The following is a 24,998-nucleotide window of genomic DNA, read 5'->3' as shown; positions in this document are numbered from 1 at the left end:
AAGAAGAGAGTAAGCAAGTAACTTTATGATGCTGAGAGCCAGGAAGATAGTGGGATCCGGGAAGTATCAGGTTGTAGAAACATACACAGACAATCCTTGCCAAAATCCTGGCATAGGAATTTGAGCCCTGGTGTATGAAAAGTCTGCCCTTTGCATACTCAGGTTTTGCATCCCATGAATGCTGTATTTTTGATCTGAGTACTGTATTTTTTATCTGAGTTTGATTGAAAAAAATCCACATATAAGTGGACCCATGCAGCTAAAACTTGGGTTGTTCAAGGGCCAACTATAATAACTTTCATAAACTGGAATTTATATTGAATAGCATCAATAATACTTAAGTATTACAACTAAAATTGTACATACTGAGTAGGTAGGATGCCAAGTAACTAGATAAAAGGTATACCGCCTAGCCTTAGTGATAAATACAGCTGTTTTCAAACTCACTCTCTTACCACAGTACCTGTTATATGAAGTTCCTGGTTGGTTCTCAAAATTTTGTGTTTGCATATACGTAGATACAGATACTGATGTACTGGTTAAATATGTACAGCTAAAATAGCTAAAATTGTCTTTTAAGATTTTTTAAATTAAAAATATTGGCCGGGTGTGGTGGCTCACACATGTAATCCCAACACTTCGGGAGGCCAAGGCAGGCGGATCACCTGAGGTCAGGAGTTCGAGACCAGCCTGGTCAACATGGTGAAACTAAAAATATAAAAATTAGCTGAAAGTGGTGGTGGGCCCTTGTAATCTCAGCTACTCAGGAGGCTGAGGCAGGAGAATCGCTTGAACCCAGACTGTGGAGGTTGCAGTGAGCCGAGATCGCACCATTGCACTCCAGCCTGGGCAACGAAGACTCCGGGGTGGATGGGTGTGTATGTATGCGTGTGTGTGTGTATAAAATTAATATTTCGCTCTAGAAAAATGGGAAATTACAAGGAAATGCCGTTTATGAGATCTGAGTTCTAAGACTTTGCAGTCTAATGGAGTGGATGCACGTGTCATGCTAAAATAGAAGTAGTTAGACATGTGGAGTTAAATATGGTGATGGTTTCTCAAATGATTAAAATGACTGCCACCAGGTTAAGGTAGTTACAAAGCGGCTTTCTATAATAGCAGCAGAGATTATAAACTGGGCAACAAGGGTCATAAAGTAGGCAGGAACCAATTTAAAGAAGAAAATATATACATTTTATTCATAGTAATACGGTTTATGTCTTCATAGGACAGAGTGACTTGCTCAGTGAAATAGACTTTTTACAGTTATCTCAGAAACAAATAATATACTGAGGTTTTTATCAGTTTACTATATCCCTTAAGAAAGATTAAAGAGGGAAGGCAGAGTGCAGTGGCTCACGCCTGTAATGCCAGCACTTTGGGAGGCCGAGGCAGTTGGATTGCTTGAGCCCAGGAGTTCGATACCAGCCTGGGCAGCATGGTGAAATCCCGTCTCTACCAAAAAGTACAAAAATTAGCTGATGCCTGTAGTCCCAGGTACTCAGGAGACTGAGGCCGGGAGGATCACTTGAGCCTGGGAGGTCAAGATTGCAGTGAGCCATGATCGCACCACTGCACTCTGGTCTGGGTGACAGAGCAAGACTCTGTGTCAGGAAAAAAAAAAAAAAAGCCTGGCACAGTGGCTCACGCCTGTAGTCCCAGCACTTTGGGAGGCTGGGGTGGGCAGATCACCTGAGGTGGGGATTTCAGGACCAACCTGACCAACATGGAGAAACCCTGTCTCTACTAAAAATACAAAAAAAATTAGCTGCGTGTGGTGGCGCATGCCTGTAATCCCAGCTACTTGGGAGGCTGAAGCAGGAGAATCGCTTGAACCCAGGAGGTGGAGGTTGCGGTGCGCCAAGATTGCGCCATTGCACTCCAGCCTGGGCAACAAGAGTGAAACTCCATCTCCAAAAAAAAAAAAAGATTAAAGAGAGAAAGAAGCAAGCCAGTAACCTAGATCAATTTATGATTTTTCCTCTGAATTCTGCTTTCTTCAACACAATTTACTTAATCTGAAAACCAGGATTTAATAACAGTATGATTAGAATGTTTCATTTATAAAGTAGGGTTGAGATTGTACACAGTATAAAAAATGCTGTTGGAAGGTTATCTCCTTTTGAGGAATCTCAAAATCAAGTGGGAGAAATCAAGTAGTTTTGGTGTTTGTGTGTGTGTGTTTTTTTTTTTTTTTTGAGACGGAGTCTAGCTCTGTCGTCCAGGCTGGAGTGCAGTGGCCGGATCTCAGCTCACTGCAAGCTCCGCCTCCCGGGTTTACGCCATTCTCCTGCCTCAGCCTCTGGAGTAGCTGGGACTACAGGCGCCTGCCACCTCGCCCGGCTAGTTTTTTGTATTTTTTAGTAGAGACGGGGTTTCACCGTGTTAGCCAGGATGGTCTCGATCTCCTGACCTCGTGATCCGCCCGTCTCGGCCTCCCAAAGTGCTGGGATTACAGGCTTGAGCCACCGCGCCCGGCCTGTTTTGTTTGTTTTAATGAGAGACAGGGTCTTACCACATTGCCCAGGCTCGTTTCAAACTCCTAGGCTCAAGCAGCTCTCCTGCCCCAGCCTCCCAAAGTGTTGGGATTACAAGTGTGAGCCACCACACCAGCCTCAAGTAGCTTTCGAGATGGTGCCACAGCACTCCAGCCTGCCAACAGAGTGAGACTCCATCTCAAAAAAAAAAAATTCAGTTTAACATACCAAGCTTTTGGTCAAATTTCTAGTAGTTTAGAATTTATAGTAAGTATGGGTAAGTAAAATAAACCATAAATACTGTAAAGTAAGGGAACATTTGTGACTGTGCTATTAGAAATAATACCTAGGGCTGGGCATGATCCTTGCACGTGTAGTCCTAGCTACTTGGGAGGCTGAGGTAAGAAGATGACTTAAGAGTTCAAGACTATCCTGGGCACTATGGTGGGTCCCTATCTCTTAAGAAAGAAAGAATAAGAATAACTAGTATAAAAACTAATTTCTTAATTTGTATAAATTATTAATATGCCAATTGCAATTTAGATGCTTTTTCAAAAGATCACTGGTACTCAGAACCTGATTCAATTTTTTAATCCTCAGAATTTTTATATAAAGATTTTATGTTTGTCAGGTTAGCTCTTCATGTTGTATACTTTTTTTTTCGACCTTGTATTTTAACGTGATGCTTAAGGTACGTTGATTACATATTTTTTCCTTTGTCTTTTTTTATTGTATGGATTTGTAGTTTAATAAATAACAGCTGCTATTAGCATTCATTCTAAAAAATAGCATAATAAAGTGTTCTCTACTTGAATTCATTAACCTATCTTTGGAACAGGGTTAAGTGAATTTTGTATAATAAAGAAGCTAATTTTGAGATGCAAAATATTTGGCATAAAATTAAATACCGTGGGAATATTTTTATTAAGGTGTGACATACACGTGTAGATGAATTTTTGTTGTTTGTTTGAGATAGATGTTGCCCAGGCTGGAATGCAGTGGCGTGCCATCTCAGCTCACTGCAACCTCCACCTCCTGGGTTCAGGCAATTCTCCTGCCTCAGTCTCCCTAGTAGCTGGGATTATAGGCATGTGCCACTACTCCCGGCTAATTTTTTGGTTTTTAGTAGAGACCGGGTTTCACCATGTTGGCAAGGCTTGTCTTGAACCCCTGACCTCAAGTGATCCACCCGCCAGCCTCCCAAAATGCTGGGATTACAGGAGTGAGCCATCACACCTAGCATATACATATACTTCAAAATATAGGCCGGGTGCAGTGGCTCATGCCTGTAATCCCAGCACTTTGGGAGGCCAAGGCTGGCAGATCGCAAAGTCAGGAGTTCGAGACCAGCCTAACCAACAGGGTGAAACCCCATCTTTACTAAAAATACATAAACTAGCCAGGTATGGTGGCTCGCACCTGTAGTCCTAGCTACTTGGGGGGCTGAGGCAAGAGAATTGCAATTGCTTGAACCCAGGAGGCGGAGGTTGCAGTGAGCCGAGATTGCACCACTGCACTCCATCCTGGGCGACAGAATGAGACTGTGTCTCAAAAAAATAAAAATAAAATATATAATATATCTAAGAAAAAACTATTGGGCAGTAGTAAATTATGACTGTGGTAGGTACTGCCTTGCTTTAACAACCTAATGCTATAAAAGGAAGACTTAAGCTGGTATTACCCTTTAATAGCCCCTTAGCAACATGGCTAGGATACTACTTGAGGTCAGTATCACGTCTGTGACGAGACTTTCATAGGGGGATTGTAATAGTGTGATGAAAAATTATATTTCTCTTGACCCTTTATGGTGACATCAAATGATTTGAATGGCTGATCAGCTTTTTTATGAGGGAATTTGTAAAAACTACCCAATAACTATAATAAAGGAAGATGTTAACAGAGGAGGATCTGGGTGTAGAGTATATAGGAACTCTGTAATATCTTTGCCGCTTTTTGTAAATCTAAAACTTTTTAAATTATTTAAATTGTAATTACTCGACAGTAATTTAGTTCACTAATAAATTGATTTGAAAGAGTCAGTATATTTTATTCCTACTTTCACTGGAAGAAAATCAATTGAACTTGTTTTCCCTCAACTTTTTTTTTAGGATTCAAGATGACCAACGAAGAACCTCTTCCCAAGAAGGTATGGGTTTTGGTTTTGGGTTTTTTGTTTTGTTTTGTTTTGTTTTGGGTTTTGTTTTTTTTTTAAGCAGTTGTAAGCACTTTTTAAAAAAAATAGACTTGAAGGATTATCATTGTTTGCTTATTTCTCATTTCTTTGCCTTTATAACAGTAATAGCATTGGAGTTGTACAATGTGCTAGATGTTGTATCTTATATCAGTATATTTTTAGAATATTTTCAGATTTTGGAAAACTTTAGTTATAATAATATTTCCATGGTCTACTCTTAACGTTCATTATGTGAATATTTCCAGCTACATATATACAAATAACGTCAAAAATGGAGATTATGAGTATATTATTCTTTTCCTAGTGTAAATCCCTTTGATTATAATTAAAAACTACTTTATTTTTAAAAAATGGTTATAGCTAGTTTTCAAATTCTACGTTTGTCTCTGAAATTTTGTTGTCTAGTCTCAATCTCCCCCTGCTGTGCATGGGGGGTATGTATGTTTACTCTTACACACACACACAGTGGATGTTATAAAAGAGCAACATAGTCTCTAGGAGGAATTTGTGATTCAATTGGGAAAGCAGGGCATGTGCTTAACTAAACTGAATATTTAAGTGAGTAGATACTACAGAAGTTTCCTGTTGTGGAGTCAAATTACTCATAAAATGGGTAAAGGATTGTATTATACTTTCATAATCGGAGAATTACTGTGTGTTCCCTCTGGTAGCCTTTGATTTTCCTCCCTTGGGAACAGGGTCTTGCTCTGTCGCCCAGGCTGGAGTGCAGTGGTGCAATCTCAGCTCACTGCAGTCTCCGCCTCCTGGGCTCTAGTGATCATCCCGCCTCAGCCTCCTGAGTGTCTGGGGGCTACAAGTACGTGCCACCACACCCAGCTAATTTTTGTGTTTCTTGTAGAGATGGGGTTTTGCCATGTTGCCCAGGCTGATCTCGAACTCCTGGGTTCAAGAGATAGCCACCTGCCTCTGCTTTCCGAAGTGCTGGGATAATAAGCGTGAGCTGCCTTTGGCAGCCTTTTAATATATTACACTATGATAGTCCCCCCGATTCTATTTTATGGTAATACTATTTTACTGGTCATTATTATAATTTGAAACATTTTTAAGGAAAAAAATTTAAGTGAAATAAGGAAAATACTAATAAAATAAGGAAGTACTAATAAAGCCTTTATTTTCTTTTTTTTTTTTATTTTCTGAGACAAGGTGTCACTCTGTCGCCCATACTGGAGTACAGTCGTACAATCTTGGCTCATTGTGGCCTCATACCCCAGCTTATGCAATCCTCCCACCTCTGCCCCCCAAAGTAGCTCAGACTGCAGGTGTGCTGCTACGCCTAATTTTTGTATTTTTTGGTAGAGATGGAGTTTTGCCATGTTACCCAGGCTGATCTTGAACTCCTGAATTTCAAGATATCCTCCCGCCTCAGGCTCCCAAAGTGCAGGAGGCATGAGCCACAATGCCCACCAAAGCCTTAATTTTATACTGAAATAGGAGAGTTATCTCACCTTTACAGCCTTTATTTGGTATAGCGAATATACTGTTTCTCAATTTTTGAAGCATGTCAGCTTATGCCCTTCTTTCAACTTTTTATTTTCAAATAATTATAGATTCACAGTAAGTTGCAAATAAATGTCCAGAGAGGTTCTGTGCAGCTTTCACTGAGCCTCCTTCATTGTTAACGTCTTGCATGACTAGCAGACATCTCTAATAACTGAAAATGAGGGAATTGACATTGGTACAATCCACAGAGCTTATGCACATTTCACGTTATACTTGTACTGTTTGTGGGGGGAGTGGGGAAGAGCTATATGCAATTTTATCATGTCTAGCTTTGTGTAACCATCATTAATCAAGATACATACCTGAACTATTACCATAAAGCTTCATTGAGTTATTATTTTGTAGCCACATCTACCCCCTCCCTCTCCATGCCTGACCCCTGGCAACCACTAGTTTATCTCCATTTCTGTAATTGTTATTTCAGAGTGTTATATAAACGACATCAATGTAGTATATATCTTTTTGAGACCATTTTACATTCTCACCTGCAGTGTAGGAAACTTCAGTTTCTCTGAATCCTCACCAGCATTTGGTGTTGCCGCTAATTTTTATTTTAGCCATTCTAATCAGTGTGTGGTGATACCTGGGATTTTAATGTGCATTTTCCTAATGATGATGCCCATTGTTAAGATAACAAATAGTTTACCTTAAAAAAAAAAAAAAAACTTTTGTAATAAAATAATTTTTTTTAGTGATAAGTATGTACTGAGCTGTTTAAATCTCACACTCAGGAGGTGTTTCATAGGTCTCATAGAGCTTTGTGTCTTCAGGAAGATCACTCAATTCATACTGTCATTCTCTTTATAGGTTCGACTGAGTGAAACAGACTTCAAAGTTATGGCAAGAGATGAGTTAATTCTAAGGTAAAATGTTATTTGTTCAAAAATAAAATCTTTGTATAGAACATTGTATTATGCCTCTACACTGTAATTGTCTTTGTGCCAGATATTATTTTCAATGTTGTTACATCCTCAAATAATTTAATGTACTTTTTGAACATACTGTGACCTATTTCTTATATTAACACTGAGGAAAACATAACACTTTAAAGAACTACTAGGAAGCTGTAAGTTTAACAAATATATGGCTTGTTTTGTGTAGTTTTTCTTTTCGTGTTTAACATTTGAAAAAAAAAATGTAGCCGGGCGCGGTGGCTCAAGCCTGTAATCCCAGCACTTTGGGAGGCCGAGACGGGCGGATCACGAGGTCAGGAGATCGAGACCATCCTGGCTAACACGGTGAAACCCCGTCTCTACTAAAAATACAAAAAAAGTAGCCGGGTGAGGTGGCGGGCGCCTGTAGTCCCAGCTACTCGGGAGGCTGAGGCAGGAGAATGGCGTAAACCCGGAAGGCGGAGCTTGCAGTGAGCTGAGATCCGGCCACTGCACTCCAGCCCGGGCGACAGAGCAAGACTCCGTCTCAAAAAAAAAAAGAAAAAAAAATGTAATCCTAAAAGATGAACTTGTATTTATGGAAGAAATACATAATTTACTAATGAAGTGAGGTTACTTTTTCTTATTAGCGTGACTTTGACCAGCTCATTTAACTTCATACTCTTCATTTTCTCATCTGTAAGTTGAAGGGGTTGGGTTAAGTTATTTTTAAAGGTGACTTCCAGTTCTGAATTTCTGTGGTTGTCTTATAAATGTCTTACAAAAGCAAATTGTCAAGTACAGCATATAATCTTTATAGATTGTGTAAGACATCAGGAAGTAGGGTGTTCTGTGTTTTATAGCTTTGATAACTTTTAGATAAAAATAAAATGAGTATTTTAACAAGCTGAAGGCGGGGGAGAGAAGAGAGATTTTGTGAGAGAGGAACACAGATTCTGTTGTTTCCTACAGTGTGACAATTGCCTGCTTTGACCTTTGCACAGCTACTGTATTATGAACACACTGTTTTATCTTTTTCTTTTTTGCCATAATCTCATACATAGGACAGTTTCCATTGCATACCTTTGTCTTTCTGCACGTAAAACTTAAATTGTTGGTATTCTAAAACACTGTCTTATGCTGAAGTAGATACTTACCTTAAGATACACTATTACTCAATGCTGGGTTTTTTGTTTCTTTGTTTAATTATTAAAACAATAACACGTGTTAAAACAATAACATATATGCATATATATAATGTATATATAAATTATAATAGAGGTGAGGTGTTGCTCAGGCTAGTCTTGAATGCCTGGCCTGAAGTGATTCTCTCACCTCGGCCTCACAAAGTGTTGGAATTACAGGCATGGGCCACCATGCCCGGCCGTGATTTTTTTTTCCCCTACCTCTGGCATTGTACACTTCTTTTTATGCCTTCTTACATAATTGCTCTGGTTAGTCTTTGCAGTCATTTTCTTGATTTAACTGTAGGAGGGGAAAAATCAGTAATCTTAATAAAGAATCATAGAAATGTTTTATTTTAAGATACCTTTAAGGTTTCTAAATTATATGCAATGTATTACCTTGCAGTCAGTTTAACATCTTTCCTTAGGGAATTCTCATGTAAGACTTTTAGGTGGATTTTTTCCTCTTTAATTTCCTTGGTGATTTTAAACCAACTGCTACTTATTTAACTAGTCTATACCTTGTATCCTTGTGATATACATGTTCTTGCTTCAGTTTTTATATTTTTCTGTTCTTCTAAAATAAATTGTTCTTTTATAGCCTCCACTGAGACCTTTCTCTTATACATCCCCAAATATTTGGTAAACTCTACGTGTCCTAGGTTGTAAGTGCCATAAAAACAAAGCATGACCTTAGCTTAACAGTAGTGTTTATATAGAAAGTGGATTAGTTTGGTATTAAGAAGGTTTTTTTTTTTTTTTTTTTTTTTTTTTTTAAGACAGAGTCTCGCTCTGTCACCAATCTGGAATGCAATGGTGCAATCACAGTTCACTGCAACCGCCGCTTCCCAGGTTCAAGTGATTCTCCTGCCTCAGCCTCCCAAGTAGCTGGGACTACAGGCGTGCGCCACCATGTCCTGCTAATTTTTTTGTATTTTCAGTAGAGACGGAATTTCACTGTGTTGGCCAAGATGATCTCGATTTCTTGACCTCATGATCCGCCCGCCTCGGCCTCCCAAAAAATCCCATGTTGGGATTACAGGCGTGAGCCTTTTTGTTCATTATGTTGTAACATTAATAACTCATGGCAAGCCTGTTTTTAAGATTGTAAAATGGTTTTCTAAAGCCAAATTTTAATTAACTGTACCTTAAGAGCAGCTTGAAAACATGGCTCTTAAGTATGCAGGAGAACAGACATTCAGGGCAGGGTACTTTCCATTAGGAACTGCCTAATAAGACTGGGAAAAATCCTTATTGCTAAGAAGACTTAGCAGTGTATGTATTCAAGGTAGAGAAGTATAATGAAGAAAAACAGTCCCCTTGTATTCTGATAGCATATGGCATGCAGGTTTCTGCCAGTTAGATGTGATTGTTAAATTACAGTCTTGAAAAATGTTGTATTCTCCCCCTGTGTTTTCAGGCAGAAATTGATATTACCTTGAGAAGAGTCACATGGTATTTTCACAAAAGAGCCAAAATAAAGAACCTTCAATTCTACATAATTAGGCACATTTCTAATATGCCTTTTGTTCCAAGGGGACAACATATGAAAGTAGCAGTAGGATTTTTTTTTTTTCAACTTATATAATCCAGGATTATCCTGAACATCATCAGTGATACCAAAGTATCAAACCAAATCTGGGGTTTGATCTCACCCAGAGCACGCTTGGCATGTTCTCAGCAGAAAACACCTTCTCTATATATCTCCTTTTACCTGTTTCCTGTAAAATGGGAAGGAATAATGAGGGACTACTTTATCATCAGTTAAACTAGATTTAGGCCGGGGTGTGGTGACTAAGGCCTGTAATTTCAGCAGTTTGGGAGGCCAAGGTGTGAGGATCATTTGAGCCCAGGAGTTCAAGACCAGCCTGGGCAACAGTGAGACCCCCTCTCTACAAAAAATTAGCCATGTGCCTTTGGTCCCAGCTATACAGGAAGCTGAGGCAGGGATATTGCTTGAGCCCAGACCCTGTTTGTGCCACTGCACTCCAGCCTGGGGGACAGAGCGAGACTCTGTCTAAGAAAACTAGATTTAAAATGAAAAATCATCCAGCAGAATGCTCAGTATTACTAAAATCTGTGAGTTTATAGATATCTTCTAGTTTATTTAATAAAAGCTATTTTATTATAACAACTTATGTATGGTTTTTTTATTAGATGGAAACAATATGAAGCATATGTACAAGCTTTGGAGGGCAAGTACACAGATCTTAACTGTAAGTTTGAGTTTTAGCTTCTTAAAGACTGAATAATCTCCTTTTGATCGTTGTTACAGTCAAAAGGGTAATTGGTTTTATTAAAGCAAATGTAATTTTCCTGGTGTTTTATTATAAGAACTATAATAGGCACTTTTGGGTGCAAGAAAATATAAAGGTGAATGAGACATAGTCTCAGTCATTGGAGAAGACAGACATGTAATACTCATGTAATGGCGTGACTTAGCAGAATTATATGCAAGGTTCTGAGTATAGATACAGTAACTCAGAACTACTTGTAACTTTTCTTACTTGTCCCTAACCCCTTCTACATAGGAATTTGACTTGAAGCGTGAGTTACTAGTCTAGAAGAGAAATAAATAGAAGCAACTAGTAACAAATTTATGATAGCTTAAATTAATATGTATAACTTAATTGTATGTAATATATATTTACAAATTTTTTAAATCTGCTGAAAATAAAGTTTATCATTTTAAGCCATTTTAGTCTCACTTTTTACTGTTTGAACCACATACTATTTGTTGAGTATAAAAACCAATATATATTGTTTTCTAACTTCAGAAGGGTTAATACCCTGAAATTCTAATTTTACGTGACTATGTTATCCAGAGAAATCATGAACATTATGAACGATTAAGGCTGAGCACAGTGGCTCACACCTATAATCCCAGCACTTTGGGAGGCCAAGGTAGGAAGATCACTTGAGCCCAGGAGTTTGAGACCAGCATAGGCAACATAGGGAGACCTTGTCTCTACCAAAAAAAAAAATGAGTCAGGAGGATCATTTGAGCCTGGGAGGTCAAGGCTACAGTGAGCCCTGATTGTGCCACTGGTCTCCTGTCTAGGTAACAGAATAAGATCCTGCCTCAAAGTTTAAAATACAAATTGTCCAGCAGTTACTACCATATTATTTATTTGTTTGTTTGAGACAATCTCGCACTGTCGCCCAGACTGGAATGCAGTGGCACAATTTGGACTTAGTGCAACCTCTGCTTCCCAGGTTCAAGTCATTCGCCTGCCCCAGCCTCCCAAGTGGCTGGGATTACAGACGTGCACCACCACGACCGGCTAATTTTGTATTTTTAGTAGAGATGGTGTTTCACCATGTTAGTCAGGCTGGTCTCAAACTCCTGGCCTCAGGTGATCTACCCGCCTCACTTCCCAAAGTGCTGGGATTACGGGCATGAGTCACTGCCCAGACAGCATTTTTATATTAAATAGGTTAAAACATACTCATCAGGATTTTGTGAATACTGTATAACACAAATGTTTCCTGTCTTCTATTGGAAATAGGTGAAAGTATAAAAACATAATTCAGTTGGTAGTCATGGAGCACTATGACACATTGCCTTCTAAATAAGCTGTCATGACCAGGAAATAAATTGCTTGTTATAAAAGTAGTTAGGATGGAAGTTAAAGACTTGATTAATTTTTTGACCCTAGTTTTTAATTCTTGACAGAGGTATTTAAACTTGATCTTAAAATTATATTTATAATTTTTTTAAAAATCATCAGCTAATGATGTAACTGGCCTAAGAGAGTCTGAAGAAAAACTAAAGCAACAACAGCAAGAGTCTGCACGCAGGGAAAACATCCTTGTAATGCGACTAGCAACCAAGGAACAAGAGATGCAAGAGTGTACTGTAAGTATTTCAAGTTATATAAATGTCTTTATTTGAGGAATTGGTTTTTAGTCCGCCTTATTGCATGTTAATTTTAACCACTTAATGCTAAATATAAGAGGTTATTTTTTTATAGATATGTACACTTACAGCTTTAAGTATACTAGGTGAAAAATTTTGATAATGTCTCTTCATTTAAACAAATTTTTTTTGTGGCCAAGAAAGCAAAAGTTTTAAGTTGTTTTTTGAAATTTTCATGCATTGTAAATATTAGTTCATCAATTTCAGACATTTTTCAGATACCTTGGTGTCTGAGGGTATAATCAATAAAAGAGCATTTGCTCCCTATTAGCTTTACTTTCACGGGTTAGGAAAGCCATCTGATGACTTTACCTCTGCTCTCTTGTCCCCTCTGTGTATAGAACTGTTTTTCCTAGTGTCAGCAACTTCTTCAACGTGTCCTTTTTAATTGTTAGAACTTTGATGTGTACTGTGTAGTATTTACTATGTCTACGTAGATCTGAAATCTGGTGACATAATTGATCGTCCAGCTCTGGTAGTTTAGACTCAATCTTGCAGTGTAATTATACAAAATACTTAGAGGCAGCTGTATCCTTGTTTCTGATTTTAAAATCTGAATGTTTCTTCAATTCTTTGTGTACTCTCCATTCATTTGATACATATTGAAGTCTTCTAATGTGTTATTAAAATCTTCTAAGGTAGTATTCTGCTCACTGGAGACACCAAAAATCTGTGGGCACAGTCCTGTTCCTGTTTGTTTTACCAATAGAGTGTTCCTTAAGGCTCAGTCACAGTCCTTTTACTTCTGTACAGAGATTGTTTAAATTTCCACAGAAGTACCTATTTACTTTTTCACTTTTTACTAAATGACTTCTTTACGTTTTGCTTTGCTAAAAGCTGGCTTTTATCATTTTCTTTCCTTTTTTTTTTTTTTTTTTTTTTAGACGGAGTCTAGCCCTGTCGCCCAGGCTGGAGTGCAGTGGCGCGATCTTGGCTCACTGCAAGCTCCGCCTCCCGGTTCCCGCCATTCTCCTGTCTCAGCCTCCCGAGTACCTGGGACTACAGGCACCCGCCATCTCGCCCGGCTAGTTTTTTGTATTTTTTTTAGTAGAGACGGGGTTTCACCGTGTAGCTCAGGATGGTCTTGATCTCCTGACCTTGTGATCCCGGCCTCCCAAAGTGCTGGGATTACAGGCTTGAGCCACCGCGCCTGGCCTTTTTTTTGTTGTTGTTGTTGTTGTAGTTTGTTGTTATTTCCCCCTTTTCTTGAAATAGGGCCTCTCATCCAGGCTGAAGTGCAGTGGTATAATCACAGCTCACTTCAGCTTCCTAAGTAACTGGGACTACAGTCACGTGCCACCAAGCCCAGCTAATTTTTTAATTTTTGTAGAGATGCGGTCTTCCCTATATTGCCCAGGTTGAACTCCTGGCCTTTGGCAATCCTTACTCCTTGGCCTCCCAAAACTGTTGGGATTATAGGTGTGAGCCATCACACCTGGCCCATTATCATTTTCTCTACCTTCTCACCACATTTTGTTCTTTTGTTTCTATGAGTTTTGTTGTAGTTCTCACACCACTGATACTTTTTTCTCCATAGTTACTTATGAATGTTTTTTAACAAATTTCCCTTTTCACGAAAAATGGATCTTACCTTTAGACTGCTAGCACTTGGGAGATAGATTGTGAATAGATGGTGTTGATGATAATATCTCATAGGATTGGAATGTCTTGAATTCCTTTTCTCTTCCGGATTCCTACTCTTGACATCATAGTTGATGTGTGCACATCACAATGTGTGTGCTATTCATGCACCTCTGATTCTCCATCTGTCCTATATACACTGGCGGTTTTGATCATATTATGCCTGGTCGGGCCTTTGGTGATACCTCATCACTCTTGTCTCCTTGACCTGGATTTTAAGGTTATTTCAACTATAAAGGAACCTAACCTTTTCCAGGTTTTTGTTTTTGTTTTTGTTTTAAACAGCTGTCACCTGCACAGGCCAGCTGAACAACTTCCTATTCTTCCAGTTATAATACAAGTGAGGTTTTGCAGACAGGGCAGGGCAGCAGGAGCAAAATCACAAGAAAAGGGCAAGATTATATATGGCAGATGAGGATGAAGTTTCAGGTGAGAGTGAAAAAAGATGAGGTCAGGCCTGGAATTTTGGGTATTCTAGAAGAGAGGGGGCCACTGAAGAATTTTTGAGCAAGAGATGTATATGATGGGTCAGATTTAGATTTACATTTTAGGTAGATCATTCTGGCTTGAGTATGAAAGATGGATTTGAGTGGAACAGGACTTTAAGCAAGAAAACCAATTGTGAGGCTATTCAAGTAGTCCAGATGAAATAAATGAAGCCACTGGTAATAGCAGACAGGACAGAGTAGGTGTTTTGGAGGCACAGTCAATAGGACTTGTTTAGTTTGGATGCTGTTGTGGAAGGAATGAAAAAAATCTAGGGAGAAATCACAGCTTCAGGCTTGTCTTGTTTGAGTAACAATGCACTAGGATAGAGCCTACAAAGATCAAATTTTAGAAGAGTAGAGTGTGGTGTTAGGAAAACTGAGGAAATCCAGCATTCCCTCTTCCTTCCCCAAAATATAAAGTGAGTAAAACAAAGGTGTACATAAAGTTCTGTACAATACGAATTTAAAATTGTTCGTTAGATTTGGCAGTTAAGAGGTTGTTGGCCAAGGAAGCCAAAAGATTGGATACCCCTGCTCTAGAGGAACTGGCAAGTGGGAAGTGAGAGAAGCTGAATTTAAAGAGTAGAAAGAATGGGAGTTGTGTGTACTATAGGAGGTAGGAGGGAATAGGTTAAGCAAATGGTTGAAAGGATTGGCCCTCTTGCGAGTGAAAAATAGTGGAAAGGTTTGTATTAGGTACCTGTCCTTTAAAACAGAGCTGCTGCTTTTACTCTTGGTGTTTCAAATTAAGCTAAGCTTAGAAAAAATAAAATAACATCCTCAGGAGTCAATTTATTTCTGTAGATCTTTTGTTTGTCCAGCATACTAAATCATCTATTTGATTGTCTACGTGCAGTCTTTGCTAAGTACATCAGTAGTCAGTTAGTTTTGAGTGTAAGACATACGTTAGCCACATAGTTAGTATAGTCTTGACTATGTACTATGTTCTTAACTATATTCTATTTTGTTGGTAAGTAAAATCTATCATTTTTGTTCACCTCAGTGGTATTTCTATTTTTCATTTAGTCTTTTGCCAATCAACGCAAAATAGATTTAGGAATAAAACTAACTTTAAAAACACTTTACTCAGTGCTCTCTTCCGTAGAACATGGAATTTATTCTAGTCAGATTCACCTCTCTTTTCATGATTGAAAGTGTTGACTATTGGGTCTTTGTAAAGCTAAATAGTAACTGAGTCTCAGTCAGTGTTGTAGACTGTTTTAATCAGTCCTGTCAGTACGTGGAGTGCACTGTAAGTCATGGTTTATTCTTGGCTCTGTTATCTTAGCAGCTGGTTTCACATTGACTATGCAGTTGTACTAGATTTTTGCTCAGTGGAACAAATATATTCCCAAACTACTTAGTATATTTGTTCCTTTACTAAATTTATATTAGAAAATTTCAACTGTAATTCTGTTTAAGCCTTAGTGTGGAGTTAGATCTTGGGCCGGATCTACTTTGAGTGTGAAGAAAATGATGAATTTAATGCTAATAACTATATTTCATATTTTAGAAATGTATTTTTAGTGTTCTAATAAATAGTACAACTGAAGTCGAAATTGAAGGTTTCATATGTAAGTAGAAGGGTTCTGGTGTGATGGAAAAAGCTCTAGACTGGGAATCAGAAGGCTGGAGAACTAGAGTTCTTGTCCCAGCTGAACTAAACAGTTGGGTTATTTAATCTCAAAATAAGCAGTTTGGGTTTCGTTAGTTACTTTCCAGCTTTACAATTCTATGATTCAAATCTATTTAGAGGGGGAAAAAATATGAATTATACTTTATTTTGGCTGAGGTCCTGTAGAGTTTTGCTTTTATAAAGTTGTAACGGCAACTCTTATAGCTCTGAGTACTGTATATTTTTTCCTTTAGAAATGCAAATATGTATTTTAAGTTATAATCTTGCACCTGATGTATTTTTAGGGGACTTTACATAGAATAATTTCCATAGGCAAAAAATTAAAATAAGCAAAACAAAAGACTTCATTAACTCTTAGGTAATTAATATTTTAAACTTTGCTTTTTTCCAGTGGGTTGTCAGCATTTTTAGTAAATACAAGGTTGATTTTTGTTTGTTTTTTTGGTAATTTTGGATTGTAAAGTAAAATGTATGTAGCCCCTTTAAGTTCCAGATTTGGAGATGTAATCAAATGGCCTCAATTCCTAAATGAATAACCTTAAATAGTTATTTTTTAATTGACAAATAATTTTTGTACATATTCAAGGACTACTAGTGATGTTTCAATACATGTAATGTATAGTGATCAGATTGGGGTAATTAGCATATTCATCAAATAGTTTTTAATCTGTACTTTTTCGAGAAAGTTTTAAGATTTTTCTAGAGAATTTCAGGATCAAAGAGGGGAGGACTTAATGAAAGAGTTGGTAAATCAAGTGAATGGAGGGAGTTTTCCCCACCTTCTTATGTATGTTTCCTTTGATTTGGTCGTAATTGTTTCTTTTGCTTTGCACAGACTCAAATCCAGTACCTCAAGCAAGTCCAGCAGCCGAGCGTTGCCCAACTGAGATCAACAATGGTAGACCCAGCGATCAACTTGTTTTTCCTAAAAATGAAAGGTGAACTGGAACAGACTAAAGACAAACTGGAACAAGCCCAAAATGAACTGAGTGCCTGGAAGTTTACGCCTGATAGGTAAACAAATCATACTCCCCAGTCAAGACTTCCCTGACAGTCCCACTACGAGAAAGCTGTGGTGGGACAGCCAAGTACTCGTTTCCACACCAAGACTCAGACTTTTTGAGCCAAAAAAAGCCACATTCTTACACTGTCCAGCTTGTAATGGTTAATGTAAAACTTACCAGATGAACCTTGTGTTTCAGCTTTTTTCTTTTCCCCTTCCCCTTGCTTCAGAGGCCTGATGGCGTCGGACTATTCCGAAGAAGTGGCCACCTCCGAAAAATTCCCCTTCTAGAACATGTAGACACTTGAGAAATGTTTCTGTTTGAAGAAAATAGAGGGAGAAACAGAAGTCTTAAGTCTGTGGCACACTGTGTCTTCAGACAGTTTGAAGGAATGAAAACCTAGAGATTTTAAATCATGAATTGAACATGTAAAATTCCAGTAAAATGTAAAAATGGAATATGCATCGCTCTTAACCTTGAGCATAGTGACTTAGAGACACTGTGTATCAGTTTTGCCAATAAGACTGTGGACTTCATGATTGTTGTTGAACTTCTGGGTCAAAACTCAAATGAGGTGAATTTTGCCTTTAAAGGGTTTATTTGCTGAGAACCAACTTTTAATAGTCACGAGAGAATCAAATAATAGATGTCCGTACAAGTAGCGCATATATTTAACCATTTAGTTTGGGGCTCTATATTCCTTGCTTGAGCCTTAATCAATGTGGTTTTATTCAATGGTTTGTTCTTTGAATGGTTGCAAAACTGTAGATTATCTTACTGAGGACTGTACAAACATGAAGGTGTGGTATCAAACTTCAGGTTGAAACTGTTTGAAGCATTATAAACATTCATTTCACAACTAGATTGTATAAGGATATTAGCTGTGATGAGACTCACTGCATTATTTTTTTAGTGAATTTTATGAAATCCCCATTCCATTCAACAGGCACATGTTTAAAAGAGCATTGTCGTTGGTGTTAATGGGGGAATGTGTTCCTTCATTGTATTTGGGCCTTTTGTATTGCACTCTTGATATTAAATTAAATGTGCCTTGAAATAGTTGGTTTTTTTTTTTAAGTTCAAAGAATATTATGATGATTTTGTTGTACTCTAACATTTTAATTTGGGGGGGCCTGTGGAGAGCAGATTCATTTTGGAAATACTGTTGCTGTGCTCTTCAAAGTGAAGGAAAAGGCGCTGTGCCTCATTTTTAAAAGACCTACATAAAAGACAAGGAGACTTGACACTTGTTACTTTTATGACACTTTGTCCCAGGGTACTGCAGTAGAAAGTAATTGCGGGACAGCTTCACAGGGTGCCTGCCAGAAGATAATGTGTTGGAACTGTGGGCTGGCCTAAGTAAGACATTTTGTGAATTGAAAAAAGGTATAGTGATCATTTCTAGCAAATTCATTTAATCATTTAGATAAATGAGGCATTATTTTCTTCATGCTTCCATCCAATCCTGGAGGTGAATTTTTTCCGTCAGATCATTCTATAAGTCACCAATTCAAATTTTCGCTTGGTGATAATGGAGTCTAAGATGAGTGGAAGATAAATGTTCCAGCTTGTCCCAACGTTTAAGTGCAGTTTTAACAAGGGTGACTTAAGTTCTCTCTTAATCATTCAAATCAATTGTAAGTATCTTATATGTTTGTGCTTTAGGGAACTGATTGTGGGGCAGAGGGTGGGTTGAAGAAGTGGTTTGTGTGACTTTTCAGGAAGAAACCTGCTTCTAAAATTCTCACTATTTGTGAGGGTTGGAGGGTAAGTAACCAGATCTGTTTGAAATTAGCTTATGTGCTTGCATTAACGCTTTTGTATATATTTTATGCCATTTTAAGTTCACAGTAGAAATGGCCTAAGTATCTTTTTAGTAGAATTTAGTAGAAAAGTAATTCATAAAATGTATTATTAACATATACTCAAATTTAGCAGGCATCTTTCTTTGCCACTTAGATAACAGTCATGAGTTCTGTGGTTTTTCTTGTCATTGTTAAAATTTTCTCTTTTAATAAGATAATACATGCTTGTATATAAAATTGAAATACTATAGAGAAAGGGGGAGATGAAAAGTGAGTGTCACTCTCTGATGTGACCTTGACATCCTCATTCTGTTCTCTAGGAGCAGTAACTATTACTTTTTCTTGGGTATCATCAAGATAATTTCTATGCATATACAGTCATTTTATGTGTATTATTTTAAACAAATGTGATCATACCATAAACACAGATGACTTGCACCTTGTTTTTTTTAATTGGTCTCTGGCATTTTTCCATTTTTTAGTGTGTCTAGACTACTGCATTTTTAATGGTTACATTAGTGTATTTCCATTATATTAAGGAATCATAATTTATTTAAATCACTTATAAATGGATTTTTTTCTGTAAAATTGGCTGTAAGCCAGAGTATATCAGGTACTATAAATACGTCACTAATTTGAAATAAATAATAGCTCAGGCAATCCCCCGTCTGGAATATTTCCAGTAGTGGAATGGGTTTTGTTTTGGGGTGTGTGCGCGTGCACGTGTGTCTTCGCTTTACTGTTTTTTTGTTTTAATTTTGAGGAAGAAAGATTCTCAGGAGTAACTTGTCCAGTTCGGTTAAAACATTTCATTCATGTGAAAATGCACACATTTTAGAGTGTTTAGAGGTATATCTTTCAAAAAGCTTTCTATTATGTTTGTGGCTTAATTGATTTTAGGAATGGGTTGATTTTTTTGTTTGTAATTTTAAAAAATTATTTCAAAAACAATTACTTGTAATTAAATTATTTTTTCAAAACTGGTTTTGTTAAAATTTATTTTAGTAATCACTGGTTTTAAATGTGATACGATTATCTTAGCTTAGACATTTATTTATTAAAAGGTATGACTTTTTAAACGAACCCTTTTTTGCATTAGAATTTGTGACATTTTTATATGGGGTTAAGTCAGGTCACAAATTAATGTCTCTTATAGTTGTCTTTTTCTACTCTTTAAAATTCATATAATAAGAAGGTTAGTTGTAAACACCAATGAAATATATATACTTTGCAAGAAGACAGTTTTGAGAGCATAGGCAGTAAAGTGGAAGGAATTCCATCGCTTTTGACGATCTTGCATAGCTCTCATTTTCCCACTGTTTAATTTCTAAGTGGATGTTCAGTGGAGGCTAACGCCTGAGAGTGCTAATGGGAAATGGTGGAAATCTGGAGCTACAGCAGCAGCGAACAAGAACACCAGCTAATAATGTTATCAAAGAATAAAGCCTTTACCACATGCTCACTGGTGACTTTTCACCCTTCGGCTCCTCTGAGCAGTAGTAACCCAGGTTTAACTCTTCACATATTTTCTGGAAGAAAGCTTAATTACAAACTTCCTTGAATTACATTAGGTTAGAAAACATGCGACCAGACATGGTGGCTCATACCTGTAATCCCAACACTTTGGAAGGCTGAGGTAGACAGATCACTTGAGGTTAGGAGTTTGAGACCAGCCTGGGCAACATGGTGAAACCCCATCTCTACTAAAACTCCAAAAATTAGCTGAGGGTGCTGGTGCACACCTATAGTCCCAGCTACTCCTGAGGCTGAGGTGGGAGGATCATCTGAGCCTGGGGACTTCAAGGCTTCAGTGAGCTGAGATCACGCCACTGCACTCCAGTCTGGGCAACACAGTGAGACCCCCATCTCAAAAAAAAATTATGCTGTAGGTGAAAGAACCGTGCAAAACTTCTTCAAAGACTGATAATTATTTACAAAATGCTCTCATTTTTAAAGTTCTAAGGCATACTGAAGTAGTGTGTCAGGCAAATGAAAGCCTCACTAGAAGAAGGAAAGACTAGAATTTTAAAAACATTTTAACCAATAAGGTCATTCTGGACGTACACCAAGGACAAGAATGTCACACTGTCTTTATCCAAGTCTCAAAGGTAAATATCACAATTATTTACTTAGATCCCTTTAAAAGTGATCATTTTTTTCTTCTGGTCTTCATAAATAATTACAAGAACAAGCAAATAATTTCTCCTTTTATTTCTGAGGCTAAAGAAAAACAGTAAAATTTTATTGGGAAACATTTGAGCTTTTCATTACATATTTGTAATTGCTCTGTTTGTGCACATTGGTTCCATAGTATGTTGCACTAGCATTTGGAAACTAATTTGTGGAAAGTGTGACACTCCTAGATTGGCAGATATTTGCATGTTTGAATTGTGGTACATGACCACTGGTCTTATTTTTGTGTTAGTTAAAAGGACGATCTTTTCTGTTAATAAAGTCTTAAAAAAAAAAAAAACTTAATTGCTGAATGTGCCTCAATTAATATAATAGATATATTCTTGAGAGTTATGGAAGATGGATGTACCATAAACTTCCCTCTTTCCTCCTTTTTTTTGAGACAGAGTCCCTGTTTCCCAGGCTGGAATGCAGTGACATGGTCACAGCATCAGCCACTTGGGTTTAAGCAATCCTCTCACCTCAGCCTTTCCAGAGGCTGGCACTACAAGCATGTGTGCCTGGCTAATTTTTTAAAAAAAATTTTTGTAGAGTTGGGGTCTCACTATGTTGCCCATGCTGGAGGACTTCCTGTTAAGGAAAATCCTTATTAAATGTTTTTTTCTACCAAGAATAAATATATTCTCATGCATTTTTATTTGTAGGTACTGATTTTCATAGAGAAGCATTTGTGATTGATGTTGCATGTACCTTTTCAAGAACTTTTCTGATAAAGCACTAGATTCCTTAGTGTAATAATACTGGTATAGCCAAGGTGTGTGTTAAAACTGGCTCTGTTTCCATTTCAGATGATAATTTGAGATGAAAACAGATGGATTTCAGAATTGATTATTGATGTAATAGAAACAAGGTGTAGCTGTTTGGGCATTTTTTGTTTAGGGTTTATTTTTGCTGCTGTGTTGGCAAATTACTGAAATGCAGAAGATGGATGTGTCCCAGAAAAGAAGATGGTAATTATGGGGAAGCATCTGCTGTGATGTAGTTATGTTTGTATGTGTGACATCTATCACTGTAATAATTGTAAGCAAAGACAGAGTTTTGTCTTCATTTTGTGATGGATGGCTCTCTCCTTTGTAGCCAAACAGGGAAAAAGTTAATGGCGAAGTGTCGAATGCTTATCCAGGAGAATCAAGAGCTTGGAAGGCAGCTGTCCCAGGGACGTATTGCACAACTTGAAGCAGAGTTGGCTTTACAGAAGAAATATAGTGAGGAGCTTAAAAGCAGTCAGGATGGTAAGGGTTTTTTTGTTGTGTTTTGTTTTGTTTTGTTTTGTTGAAAGGTTCTCTTAACTTTGTATTGGCTTTTTAAAACTGCCAGTCATGAATATTATAGGTTAGATTCTGTACATTGTTAACCTCTGCCTATGATTGTATATTATTGTGAATGAAACATTTTTAGTTGAGTCAGCAAAAAAAGCCATATAATTTTAGTGTGTTTATCCCCACCCTCCTAATTCTTTATTGTTCAAAATTTCTTAGTTTTTGTTTTTAGTCGGGGGTAGGATTTGGTAAAAGATAAAAGGGTGTTGTATTATTTAACAAGATGGACAAATTTGTATTCAGTGTTTGAAAGGAAGAATATCTTTAACCATTTCTCATTAAGTGTGAATCTTAGAAACATTGGCAGTTTTCGGCGATCTGAAAGTAATATAGTTGATTGTATCTGTGAAGGTTTTATTAGTGAATAAGAGATTTAATCTTTAAATTTGCTGAGATAAACAAAACTTGTCAGCCTCCATCCTCTTTAGTGCAAGTGTAGCTGTATCTCTCCTGTTTCTTCTCTCTGTTTTTTGTTTGTTTGTTTGTTTGTTTGTTTTAGACAGGGTCTCACTCTGTCGCCCAGGCTGGAGCACAGTGGCGTGACCTTAGCTCACTGCTACCTCTGCTTCCCGGGTTCAAGCGATCCTCCTGCCTCAGCCTCCTGAGTAGCTGGGATTACAGGCGCCTGCCACTGCTCCCGGCTAATTTTTTGTGTTTTTAGTAGAGATGGGGTTTCACTATGTTGGCCAGGATGGTCTCGAACTCCTGACCTCAGGTGGTCCACCCACCTCGGCCTCCCAAAGTGCTGGGATTACAGGCATGAGCCACCGCACCCAGCCTCTCCTCTCTGTAAGGTGCATTATTAGTAAGGAAAATAGCCAAATTCTTTGAAATTTTAAATTGAAAATTAGTGTCTCTGGTTAATTGCAAAGATGATCAGTAGCCAAGTAGTTTCTTCTAAACCACCTACCTTTTCAAAATCTTCAGGAATTATTTCCTGTGACTTTGTCCTTATATGTATAACAGTCCTTGGTTGAGAACATGGGCCTCTTTGGAGTGTTATAGAGGACCACACTGTCCTTAAGGGCCAGAGCTGCTGTGGAACTAAGGCACTGGGTCAGGAATAAGGGGACTGACTGGCCATAGTGGGTCCGTAGGTAAACGTGAGTCAAACTCTGGGGCTGTAATCAGGCATATGGCAAGATGGACTAAAACAATTTTAACTTGGTTGCTTAATACAGTTGCTCTTGGTATCCATGGAGGATTGGTGTCAGGACCTCCCACAGATAAGCCCCTCATATAAAATGATGTCGTATTTACATACAAACCGATGTACATCTTCCCATTTGAGCCATCTCTAAATTACTTAACAGTACCTAATACAATCTAAATGCTATGAAAATAGCTATTTTACTGTATTGTTTGGGGGATAATGACAAGAAAAAAAAATCTGTACATGTTCAGTATAGACCCAGTTTTTTCTTCCTCGAATATTTTCTTTCTACAGTTGGTTGAATCCATGGTTGCATGTGGAGGGCCGACTATGTATTATTTTAAGTATATGACTTCCCCCAAAGCAAACTCAGTCATATTTTAAGATTCCAAGCAAAATTTTTAAATGTAGTGTGGTTTTAGAATTGTATATGTTGGCCGGGCGCGGTGGCTCAAGCCTGTAATCGCAGCACTTTGGGAAGCCGAGATGGGCGGATCACGAGGTCAGGAGATCGACACCATCTTGGCTAACAAGGCGTCTCTACTAAAAAATACAAAAAACTAGCCGGGTGAGGTGGCGGGCGCCTGTAGTCCCAGCTACTCGGGAGGCTGAGGCAGGAGAATGGCGTAAACCCGGGAGGCAGAGCTTGCAGGGAGCTGAGATTGGGCCACTGCACTCCAGCCTGGGTGACAGAGCGAGACTCCGTCTCAACAACAACAAAAAAAGAATTTTATTTGTTTACTTAAGCATTTATTGACTGCCTTGCTTTGTGGCAGGCACTAAAGAAACATTTTTCAATGTTATAAGCGATATTAAACTTGGTTTGACTCTCCTTTGCACAGAACTGAATGACTTCATCATCCAGCTTGATGAAGAAGTAGAGGGTATGCAGAGTACCATTCTCGTTCTGCAGCAGCAGCTGAAGGAGACACGCCAGCAGTTGGCTCAGTACCAGCAGCAGCAGTCTCAGGCCTCTGCCCCAAGTACCAGCAGGACTACAGCTTCTGAACCTGTAGAACAGTTGGAGGCCACAAGTAAAGACTGCAGTCGTCTGACAAACGGACCAAGTAATGGTAGCTCCTCCCGCCAGAGGACGTCTGGGTCTGGATTTCACAGGGAGGGCAACACAACCGAAGATGACTTTCCTTCTTCTCCAGGGAATGGTAATAAGTCCTCCAACAGCTCAGAGGAGAGAACTGGCAGAGGAGGTAGTGGTTACGTAAATCAACTCAGTGCGGGGTATGAAAGTGTAGACTCTCCCACGGGCAGTGAAAACTCTCTCACACACCAATCAAATGACACAGACTCCAATCATGACCCTCAAGAGGAGAAAGCAGTGAGTGGGAAAGGTAACCGAACTGTGGGTTCCCGCCACGTTCAGAATGGCTTGGACTCAAGTGTAAATGTACAGGGTTCAGTTTTGTAATATTTTTTCAGCAAATTTTTATACAGTGTCATTTAATTTGGGAGAGGATACTGTCCAGAAAATTAATGCAAACTTTTGTCACAATTTGCCTTTTTGTGGGTGTACGTTTTGGTTTTTTGTTGTTGTTTTCTCTTTGTTTTTTCTTTTTTTTTTTTCTTTTTCTTTT

At 38.2% G+C, this 24,998-nt stretch overlaps 1 protein-coding gene across 3 annotated transcripts in view; it reads left to right on the top strand.

Moving 5' to 3' along the window:
- Window positions 1-24,992, top strand: part of WTAP (Wilms tumor 1 associated protein) — a 40,775-nt gene extending 15,783 nt beyond the window's left edge. For 2 of the 3 annotated variants that reach the window (XM_011935008.1, XM_011935007.1), the window contains 7 exons: window positions 4,586-4,623; window positions 7,000-7,055; window positions 10,406-10,464; window positions 11,980-12,107; window positions 16,768-16,946; window positions 22,012-22,166; window positions 24,249-24,992. In XM_011935008.1, the coding sequence (XP_011790398.1) occupies window positions 4,594-4,623; window positions 7,000-7,055; window positions 10,406-10,464; window positions 11,980-12,107; window positions 16,768-16,946; window positions 22,012-22,166; window positions 24,249-24,832 (1,191 nt within the window). In that variant the 5' untranslated portion in view covers window positions 4,586-4,593 and the 3' untranslated portion in view covers window positions 24,833-24,992. Of the gene's footprint in view, window positions 1-4,585; window positions 4,624-6,999; window positions 7,056-10,405; window positions 10,465-11,979; window positions 12,108-16,767; window positions 16,947-17,165; window positions 17,996-22,011; window positions 22,167-24,248 lie in introns of those variants that run through there. The other variant, XM_011935009.1, reaches the window with a different exon arrangement.
- The last annotated feature ends 6 nt before the right edge of the window (window positions 24,993-24,998 follow it).

This window comes from Colobus angolensis, unplaced genomic scaffold, assembly GCF_000951035.1.
Source record: "Colobus angolensis palliatus isolate OR3802 unplaced genomic scaffold, Cang.pa_1.0 Scaffold14, whole genome shotgun sequence".
In the NCBI taxonomy this organism is placed as follows: Eukaryota; Metazoa; Chordata; class Mammalia; order Primates; family Cercopithecidae; genus Colobus; species Colobus angolensis.
The sequence above is the reverse complement of the archived record's forward strand: the minus strand, read 5'-3'. Positions and strand labels throughout refer to the sequence as shown.